Source organism: Lampetra fluviatilis, chromosome 66, assembly GCF_964198595.1.
Source record: "Lampetra fluviatilis chromosome 66, kcLamFluv1.1, whole genome shotgun sequence".
Lineage (NCBI taxonomy): Eukaryota > Metazoa > Chordata > Hyperoartia > Petromyzontiformes > Petromyzontidae > Lampetra > Lampetra fluviatilis.
In genome coordinates, this window is record NC_136340.1 from 4355549 (window position 1) to 4366759 (window position 11211).

The 11211-nt window shown below is 49.8% G+C and overlaps 1 protein-coding gene and 1 long non-coding RNA gene across 2 annotated transcripts in view; one reads left to right on the forward strand and one right to left on the reverse strand.

Moving 5' to 3' along the window:
- LOC144952252 (lysine-specific demethylase 6A-like) overlaps positions 1-8076 on the forward strand; it is a 56984-nt gene extending 48908 nt beyond the window's left edge. Inside the window, 3 exon segments of the mRNA XM_078882683.1 lie at positions 760-886; positions 1903-2073; positions 3715-8076. Of these exon segments, the coding sequence (XP_078738809.1) occupies positions 760-886; positions 1903-2073; positions 3715-3741 (325 nt within the window). The 3' untranslated portion in view covers positions 3742-8076.
- On the reverse strand, positions 1164-1526 carry LOC144952253 (uncharacterized). Its single transcript, XR_013640603.1, has 3 exons — positions 1500-1526; positions 1410-1425; positions 1164-1218 (listed from the first exon to the last, which is right to left on the reverse strand). It is a non-coding gene; the product is annotated as an uncharacterized LOC144952253 (long non-coding RNA).
- Positions 8077-11211: the final 3135 nt, after the last annotated feature.

Below are 11211 nucleotides of genomic sequence, written 5' to 3' on the forward strand. Positions count from 1 at the left end.
ACTCACCCAGCCAGCCAGCCACTCACCTACCCACTCAGCCACCCACCTACCCACTCAGCCACCCACCTACCCACTCAGCCACCCACCTACTCACTCAGCCACCCACCTACCCACTCAGCAACCCACGTACCTACTCACCCAGCCACCCACCTACCCACTCACCCAGCCAGCCAGCCACTCACCCACCCAGCCACCTACCCACTCAGACACCCACCCACCTACCCACTTACCCAGCCAGCCACCCACCTTCCGACTCACCCACTCAGCAACCCACCTACCCACTCACCCAGCCAGCCACTCACCTACCCACTCACCCACCTACCCACTCAGCCACCCACCTACCTACCCACTTACCCAGCCAGCCACCCACCTTCCGACTCACCCACTCAGCAACCCACCTACCCACTCACCCAGCCAGCCACTCACCTACCCACTCACCCACCTACCCACTCAGCCACCCACCCACCTATCCACCTACCCACCTACCCACCCAGCCACCCACCCAGCAGGAGAACGCGCCTTACAAGCACAGAATTCACTGGCATGCGACATGACACACGCGACATGACACACACACGCAACGTGACAAGCACGCGCATAGCACACACGCACGCGACGTGACACGCACGCACGTGACAAGCACGCGCATAGCACACACGCACGCGCGCGCTCCTTACCGATGCACAACTCAAGCGTGCGTCACACACGCACGCCCGTGGCACCGTCGCGCGTGACGCCGTTGCCCGTGGCGGCGCGCAGGTGGTGCCTGATGCGCTCGCTGCAGGCGGTGCAGATGACGAGGGAGTCGCTGCTGAGCACCGGCAAGAAGATCGTGTGGCACGGGCGCGCCAAAGAGGAGCCCGCTCACTACTGCAGCGTGTGCGAGGTGACGGGGGGGGGGGGGAGTCACGTTGCTCTGGGTGTGCGTGTGTGTCTGTCCCTCCCCCCTCCCCCGTGTGTGTCACTGTCACACCACGTTTCTGTGTGTCACTGTGTGTGTCACTGTGTGTGTGTGTGTGTGTCACTGTGTGTGATCTGCTGATTCTGTGTCACTGTGTGTGTCACTGTGTGTGTGATCTGCTGTTTCTGTGTCACTGTGTGTGTGTCACTTTCAGGTCAAGGTGTTTGACCTGCTGTGTGTGTATGTGTGTCACCATGTGTGTCACCGTGTGTGTTCGACCTGCTGTGTCTGTGTGTGTGACCTGCGGTGCGTGTGACCTGCTGTGTGTGTGTGTCACGGTGCGCCAGGTGGAGGTGTTCGACCTGCTGTGTCTGTGTGACCTGCTGTGTGTGTGACCTGCTGTGTCTGTGTGTGTGACCTGCTGTGTGTGTGACCTGCTGTGTGTGTGACCTACTGTGTGTGTGTCACCGTGTGTGTGACCTGCTGTGTGTGACCTGCTGTGTGTGACCTACTGTGTGTGTGACCTGCTGTGTCTGTGTGTGTGAGACCTGCTGTGTGTGTGACCTGCTGTGTGTGTGACCTGCTGTGTCTGTGTGACCTGCTGTGTGTGTGTGTCACGGTGCGCCAGGTGGAGGTGTCCGACCTGCTGTGTCTGTGTGTGTGACCTGCTGTGTGTGTGACCTGCTGTGTGTGTGTGTGTCACGGCGCGCCAGGTGGAGGTGTTTGACCTGGTGTGTGTGTGCGTGTGACCTGCTGTGCGTGTGACCTGCTGTGTGTGTGACCTGTTGTGTGTGTGACCTGTTGTGTGTGTGACCTGTTGTGTGTGTGACCTGCTGTGTGTGTGTCACGGTGCGCCAGGTGGAGGTGTGTGACCTGCTGTAGGTGTGTGACCTGCTGTGTGTGTGTGACCTGCTGTGTGTGTGACCTGTTGTGTGTGCGAGCTACTGTGTGTGTGTCACCGTGTGTGTGACCTGCTGTGTGTGTGTGTCACGGTGCGCCAGGTGGAGGTGTTTGACCTGCTGTTCGTCACGAGCGAGTCCAACAGCCGCAAGACGTACGTGGTGCACTGCCTGGCGTGCGCCCGCAAGGCCAGCGCCTCGCTCGACGGCTTCGTGGTGCTGGAGCAGCACCAACTGGAGGAGCTCACCGACATCTACGACCAGTTCACCCTGGTGAGGACACACCACCACTCACCACTCGCCACGACACTCGCCACTCGCCACGCTACTCACCACTCACTCACCACGCTACTCACCACGCCACTCACCACGCCACTCGCCACTCACTCACCACGCCACTCGCCACTCACTCACCACGCCACTCACCACGCCACTCACCACGCTACTCACCACGACACTCGCCACTCACCACTCACCATTCCACTCACCACGACACTCAACACTCCACTCCACTCGCCACTCCACTCGCCACTCACCACTCTACTCACCACGCCACTCACCACTCTACTCGCCACTCACCATTCCACTCGCCACTCACCATTCCACTCGCCACGCCAAATAAGTTCTACATACACAGACACACACATCCGTAAGAGATTTCTTGGTTAGATCGTGTAAATATATAAACTCTTTGGTTCTTTCAGTAAAGTCACTTTACCGATGTCACCTTTTTACCCCCCCACTCTCTTTCTTCCGCCTGATGACGATTGCTTGCGTTGCGATCGAAACGTCGTGATCTATTACTTTTCTACCTGCGTGACTTTACCGAAAGAACCAAAGAGTATGGATTCCTGTAGTCACGAAAGCTTCAAATCAAAATAGAAAATGTTGTGTCGTTAAATCCGCCACCACCCGACACAGCCAACTAGTTAAGGGGCTTGTCAAGTGAACAGAACATTTACAATTCGTTACTAGTACAGCACTAAGCGGTTGCTGTGTGTTGGAGAGTTAAACCCACTACAACATTTACAATTCGTTACTAGTACAGCACTAACCGGTTGCTGTGTGTTGCAGAGTTAAACCCACTACGATATTTACAATTCGTTACTAGTACAGCACTAACCGGTTGCTGTGTGTTGCAGAGTTAAACCCACTACGACATTTACAATTCGTTACTAGTACAGCACTAACCGGTGGCTGTGCGTTGGAGAGTTAAACCCACTACGACATTTACAATTCGTTACTAGTACAGCACTAATCGGTTGCTGTGCGTTGGAGAGTTAAACCCACTACAACATTTACAATTCGTTACTAGTACAGCACTAATCGGTTGCTGTGCGTTGCAGAGTTAAACCCACTACGACATTTACAATTCGTTACTAGTACAGCACTAACCGGTTGCTGTGCGTTGGAGAGTTAAACCCACTACAACATTTACAATTCGTTACTAGTACAGCACTAATCGGTTGCTGTGCGTTGGAGAGTTAAACCCACTACAACATTTACAATTCGTTACTAGTACAGCACTAACCGGTTGCTGTGCGTTGGAGAGTTAAACCCACTACAACATTTACAATTCGTTACTAGTACAGCACTAACCGGTGGCTGTGTGTTGGAGAGTTAAACCCACTACGACATTTAAAATTCAAGTACCGTGACGTTTCGCCGGTAGTTACAACAACCGTAACAACAACAACCATCAGGCAAACAGCCACGGAGTTGCGGTGAAATCCCTCCTCCTGTTTCAGTCTCAAATCGACGGCGGGGGAACAAATTTTACGCCCATCGCACACCGCATGCTGCACAACGCAAGTGGCACACCGCACGTCGCACACCACACACGCTGCACACCGCACACGCGGCCACCGTTACTGCCTCCCGTTGAACCGCTCCGTGCCCTCTCTCCCCTCTCAGGCTGCACCTCCGTCCATAACCTCCTGATGAAGGCCGCTGCCTCCGCCCTCTACCGCCGCCGCTGAAGCCACCGCTGAAGCCGCCGCCGCCGATGATGGCGAAGGAGCAACGCGGGACGGGACGCCGTCTCAGAGCGTTGGTGGATATGAGGAGGAGGAGGCGTCGCCGCCACCGGCAGGAAGAGAGCTTCAGTCGGCGGAGACGCAAAGCCGACCTGACCCTTGAGTACGAATCGCGCGGAGCGCAGAGCGGACGAAGGGCGTGGAGGGGTGGTGGCGTGGGCGGCGTGGGTGGCGTGTCGCCCGCCCGCCCGCCCGTGCGTGGGGGTAGAGGGGGCGGAGGGGGTAAGGTTTTGGAGCCCCACGGGTGTGAGGAGCGAGCCATGGGGGGGGAGGGGAGTGGAGCCACGGGGAAGGCAGCGGCGGTGGCGACGGTGGCGGCAGCAGCGACAAGTGGGGGGAGCCCACAGAGGATGGAGGGGTGGGGGTGTGGCGGTCTTGGGATGGGGGGGGGCGGCAGCAACCCATCGCCCCCCCGCCGCCACCCACACAACCCCCACGAGAACGTGGGGGCCCCCCCCCCCTCCCCGCACACTCGCGACGCGATCGCCGTCTCTGGGACATGGAGAAGACACGGAACGTGTCCGTGGGACATCGCCGCCACCACCCACTCCCCCTCCCGCCGCGCGAGTTTTTAATTTTGTCCGTCGAATATTTTTCATTTCTTCCCACTCCCCCCTCCTCCTCCTCTCTCTCTCCTCGGTTAAAATTATTTTATTTTTTTGGGATTTCGGTGAAAACGCTGTTCGTGATGCCCCAGCCGGGGGGACTGCTGTCGTGAAAGCAAAAACTTGTTAATCTATGCAACCCCCCCTCGGTGTGTGTTTTGACAGCAGTCTTGAGAGAGAGTGAGAGAGTGAGAGCGGAGAGAGAGAGTGAGAGCGGAGAGAGAGCGAGAGAGCGAGAGAGGGGGTGGCCGGCTTGTTGACATATTTAGAAACCGTATTGAATAAACAAAAATTTAACTTCTCGTTTCGTTGTTCACATCTTGTTAATTTTATCGTCGTCGTCATTTGTCACCCACCCCCCACCCACCCCCCCACCACCCACCCACCCCCCCAGGGCCGTATTAAGATTGCTGTACGCCCGAGGCGACCTCTGTTTCGTTAGGCGCTCGAGTGACGACGTTCCAACAGTTGGTCACTGCTGCTGCCCCCCCCCCCCCCCCCTGTCACTACTTGCCTACCGCCAGAGGTCGCAACCGGGTACCCGATACCCGTACCCTACCCGATACCCGGCTACCCTGGTGCGGCCGGGTACGGGTAGGCCGTGAGTCACTGGTGAGTCACCGTTTGTCACTCATTTCGGGTAGGGTACGGGTAAGGAATCAAAACCCGTTTGCGACCTCTGCCTACCGCCACTGTCCGTTCCGCCTGCCTCTCTCGCGCGGTTCTTAGTCAGCCCGCCGCTGGACACGACGCTACTTTAGTCTGTGTGCTGCCCCCGCGTCGGATGGGAGCGCGCCGCCGATGGAGCAGATTTAGTCGGAGGCGATTGAGAGACGGGGAGAGAGAGAAACAAAAGCCAAGGTGTGTGGGCATTTTAAAAATATTGGACGATCTCAACAGGTGTATTTGTTGTTGCTATCATCATAATTGGCTATCTTTTGACAAATCAGACAAGCCATGGGTCTTGTTGAGTTTTCTAAGGCCCCGCGATTTTAGTTGCCGTAGGGCTTAAGTGCGGGCACGCGTGCCTCCTTGTGGCCTGTGGGACATTAACGGCCCTGGTGGGGTGGATGAGTTGGGTGAGTGAGTGGCCGCGTGGGTGGGTGGGTGAGCGAGTGACCGGCTGGGTGGGTGGCTGGGTGAGTGGGGAGGCAACAGCAAACTGCGGCCTACTGAATAATAACAGCCCTGACCCAACCCCAACCAGAGGTCGCAAACGGGTTTTGATTCCTTACCCGTACCCGGCCGCACCAGGGTCGCAAATGGGTACCCATACCCGGCCGGGTACGGGTAGCCGTTCCCTACCTGTACCCGTACCCTACCCGAAATGAGTGACAAACGGTTACTCACCAGTGACTCACGGCCTACCCGTACCCGGCCGCACCAGGGTCGCAAACGGCCGGGTACGGGTATCGGGTACCCGGTTGCGACCTCTGACCCCAACCCCACCCACCCATCCCTCCTTCCCCCCACGTCTCATCGGTTCCGTACAGACGAAGCAGACTCGAGTGAGCGCTGTAAAATGTCGGGGATGGTTTTAGTTGTTTTGCTCTTTGGGAATGATATCACTTGCCGAGTTTTGTTCTGCCGACTAAAGAAACATGTTCAACTTCTCTCGCTCTCAGTCTCTCTCCGATATTTAGTCGAATGTGATGCGTTGGCTCACCCCGCTCCTCACCCTTCCTCCTCACCCTCCCGTTATACCGCGTGCGTGTGACGCTCATCGTTAAGATGATGACTACTGATTTAAAGAAAGCAGAAAATTTGGTTTTCAGATATTTTGTAATTATTAAGATTGTTATTAAACTATCTGCATTGTTTCACAGCAGTGATAAATAATGATGCCTGTGTACAGATTATATAGCATCTACCTTTGCCAGCCTGGCTTTTTTCTCCACATAGCTAGTATTTTCCTCTTTTTTGATGTTTTATATTGTAGCTTATAGACTTCTTTAATGAAAAAAAAAACAATTTTAAAAAAAGTTGCAAAAAAATAAAAGAAAAAAATTTCTATATAACGATGACGCAAAAGTTCTAAAAAAAACTTAAAATTATAAAAAAAAATACAAATAAAATCGACCACAGTCTTCTTTGGGACAATAATACACCTTGTACAATGACAGTTTTGGTTTTTTTTGTAACGTGAAAAGATTTTAAAAACAAAGGTTGAGGTGGAAAATTATACTTTTGTACGACGTTCTGCGTTCAGCCCGTTTTTGTTATAAATAAATAAAGATATCTCCTCGTGCGCCCATCTCACCCACCCACCACATCACTCACCCACCCACCACATCACCCACCACATCACCCACCACCCACCCACATCACTCACCCACCCACCACATCACTCACCACCCACATCACTCACCCACCCACCCACATCACCCACCACCCCACATCACCCACCACCCCACATCACCCACATCACTCACCACATCACCCACCCACCACATCACCCACCCACCACATCACCCACCCACCACATCACCCACACACCACCCCACCCCCCCACATCACCCACACACCACCCCACCCCCCCCACATCACCCACCCACCACCCACACCACATCACCCACATCACCCACACACCACCCCACACATCACCCACCACATCACCCACCACATCACGCACCCAGCTCCCCATCCACCACTACCCCACATCACACCACCCACCACACCACCCACCCACCACCCCACGACATCCACCACCCCACGACATCGCACCACCCACCACATCACGCACCCACCACATCACTCAACCACCACTACCCCACATCACACCACCCACCACATCACGCACCCAGCACCCCACCCAGCACCCCACCCACCACACCACATCACCCACCCACCACATCACCCACCACCCCACACCACATCACCCACCCACCACATCACCCACCCACCACATCACCCACCACATCACCCACCCCACCATCCCACACCACATCACCCACCCACCACCCCACACCACATCACCCACCCACCACCCCACACCACATCACCCACCCACCACCCCACACCACATCACCCACCCACCACCCCACACCACATCACCCACCCACCACCCCACACCACATCACCCACCCACCACCCCACACCACACCACATCACTCACCCCACACCACATCACCCACCCACCACCCCCACACCATCCACATCACGAACCCAGCACCCCACCCACCACATCATCCACCCACCACATCATCCACCCACCACATCACCCCCCACACCCATTACACCACTTACAACCTCCACCCACCAACACCACCCATCAACTCGCGTCGCTTTAATTTTTTTCGGTTTTAAAATCACGACAAGATTATTTGTCGTGCCCGCTTACGAGTTTCACGAAGCTCAAAATTTAAATATTTTTTTTGCTGTTGCAGATTTCTCCTTCATTGGTTTGATCGTCATTACCCCCCCCTCTCTCCCTCCTTGAATAATAAAACACAAAAAAATAACCGAATATTTTCCTCTTTCCTTCCCTTGATTTTTTATCATCACCTATCAATAGCTCTTGGGTTTTAATTATTTTTTTGGGGGGGGGGAGGGGGGGTACCTCCCTCCCTCCTTCCCTCCTTCCTTGATCTTTCTTGTAAATGTTACACTATTTATAAATCTATTTATTGCTCGAATCCGTGTCGCCTCGTTTTGTCTGTCTTTTCGTTCGGGGGGGGGGGTGGTGGGTGGGTGACCTTTTGCCCTCACCCCCCCCCCCTCCCGTGACCCCCCTCCCCCCCCCACAGCCGAGATGTGAATCTCACACAGACCACACGCGCAGTGTAAGCCATAGTAATGTGGAGTGGCGGTGTGTGTGTGTGTGCGATCTGTCTGACCCTGCTTCACATTGGACCTCTCAATCTCTCAGCCATCATTGGCCCGGCGTCGTCTCTACAACTGCCCGTTGTTGAAAGCAACGTTGAGCCAGCCAACGTTCCAGTACTAACTAAATACTCTGATTATGAATTCAACTCCAGGGTCAAAAAGTCGTCTAGGAGACCCACAACCCTTATTTTGGGTGGTCACAAATTGATTCCAATCGATACATTGGCAATTATAAATACTAATCATACATTTGTGATGGTCACAAGTTCATCCTAATCGATACATTGGAAATTATAAATAATAATCATAAAGTTGCGATGGTCACAAGTTCATCCTAATCAATACATTTTACAATTGTAAATAATAATCGTACAGTTGTGATGGTCACAAGTTTATCCTAATCGATACATTGGCAATTATAAATAATCATACAGTTGTCACAAGTTCATCCTAATCAATACATTTTACAATTATAAACAATAATCCAGTCGTGTTGGTCACAAGTTAATCCTAATCGATACATTTTACAAGTATAAATAATCACAGTTGTGTTGGTCACAAGTTCATCCTAATCAATGCATTAGCAGTTTTAAATGTAAAAAGCACCTTCGTAAAATGCTATTGTACAGAGGGTACAATGGAAGTCTTATAGTACTCTCTGGATCCAGTGTTAATTCTATAGGACTGGTTTCAGTGTAAAATGCTATAGTACAGAGATTACAATGTAAATCCTATACAACTGGTTCCAGTGTTAATTCTATTTTACTATGGATTCCAGTGTCAAATTCTATTGTTTAGAGGTTACAATGGAAATCCTATAGTAGTCTGGCTCCTAGTGTTGATTCTCTATTACTACGACTTCCAGTGTACTGTACTGTAATTACCTTAGTTTAGAGTTTACAATGGGATTCCTATAGTGCAGTACCGTGGTATAATACTATATGGCTCTGGCTTTCAGTGTAATGTAATGGCATTTCCCTAGGGGTTCCTATAATACGGTGGGTCCCAGTGTCAATTCTATATTGCAGTACAGACCTAAGGTTACGGCGTAAATGCTATAGTATCGGTGTTTCATTGGAATTCCTGGAGTACTATGGTATATTTTTAAAAGGTGGCAGTGTATTTCACATGGCACTGCAAGATAGTTCCCGCGTAAATTCTATAGTACTTTGAATTTGCAATGGGATTTAATATAAATTTAATATAAATCCCACCAGTACTGAAATTACATTGGAATTCCTAGTCCTGCAATTAAGGCTACAGTGAGGGGGATAATCCCCTAAAACCATGGCTTCCGGTTCAAATCCCATATAGCGGAGATGTAACAATGGGATTGTTTCTGATACGATGTGGGGTTCCACTACATTACAGAGGTTTCATTGAAATTCCTACAGAGGTTTTATACAATGGACATCCTATCGTGTACTATGGCTTAGGGGTAAATCCCATAAATACGATCCCATATTGTAGTATCCGCTGATTAACCCTCACCCCACTATATGTGTTCTACTTAATCTCACTACAGGGCCCCAACATTAACCCAGTAGCCGAAGTTTTCCTCTCTCTCACTCTCTCGGAGGTAACTTTACAAAGACGATTTTTGTTTTGTGGCAGGAATCTGTTTTTAAGTCATCTATTTACGGCTATAAATTTCTTGACAAAAGTTGTGAGGGAGTGGGGGGTGAACCAGAATAACAAATCAACTTTATTTAATCTTCATTTGAATCAATACTCTTTGATGAATATAACATAAAATAAATCACGACTTTATTTAAACCTTCCCTACAGTATAAGCCGTCTCTGCCCCACTCTCTCGTATCTTCTCTTAATTTCTCGTTGTTGGCATAATTTAGTGTTTGTTGTTGAACTCCTGTTAAAGATTCTGTGCTATATATTTTGGTGTTTGAAGTTTTTTTACAACATTGGGCTGTAACTTTTAAGGATCCACATTCTTGGTTATTTCGGTAAAGTCCCGTAGGTAAATAAAATAATAAAATTAAAAGATCAACATAAATAACATTAAATCACGACGTTTCGACTGCAACACAAGCAATCATCATCAGGCGTGAACACCACAGCAAGAACATTTATACTGATAAATTTATACTGATAATTTATACTGATAATTTTACTGATAAATTATACTGATACATGTTCTTGCTGTGGTGTTCACACCTTGATGATGATTGTGTTGCAATCGAAACGTCGTGATTTTATTTTATTTATTTTAATTTTTTTTTATTATTTTCTTTCACCTACGTGACTTTACCGACTGTACCATTCTTGTCCAGAGGGGTGCTATTGAAAAAAAAAAACAATTTCGGTACGCGGAAATCTTTTTTATATATATAAAAAACATTTGAAATACAATTCTAACAAAAGCAAAGTATATATTATTATTGTTAAAATTTTCTGCAATATTACGATATTGTTGGGGGTGGGGGGATCTTTTTTTTTAAGTTTCCCGCCAAAGTCAAAGTGTGAGGCGGGTGAGGGGGGGTGATGAGGTTATTGGTAATTAATGCTGATGAGGTAAACATTTTGTGAATAAAGTTTTTGGTAAAAACGTTTTTTTTTTGTAATTATAAACAACTTTTAAAGTGCAACTTGCTTCTTTTTAAGACTTGTGTAAAAAGATTCGCACCCGAACGCTTTGTTGTTAAATTTGTGAGTTTGTTTTTTAAAGGTTTTCTCTCTCGCTCTGAGGTAAAATCTTGTTAATAATTTGCAAAAATTATAAATTTTACATTCGTATTTTCGCCTTGGTATTGTTTGTTTCATTGGTATTTGAGTAAAGTTCAAACTCAAAGTGTACAATATTAACAATGATAAGCTTTAATATCTGTATTAGGGCTTCATCGTTAGCGAGACACATCGTTACGTTTGTACGTTTGCATTTATATAAATGTCATATTTTATTTACGTTACTTTGTTGTTTTCAAGAC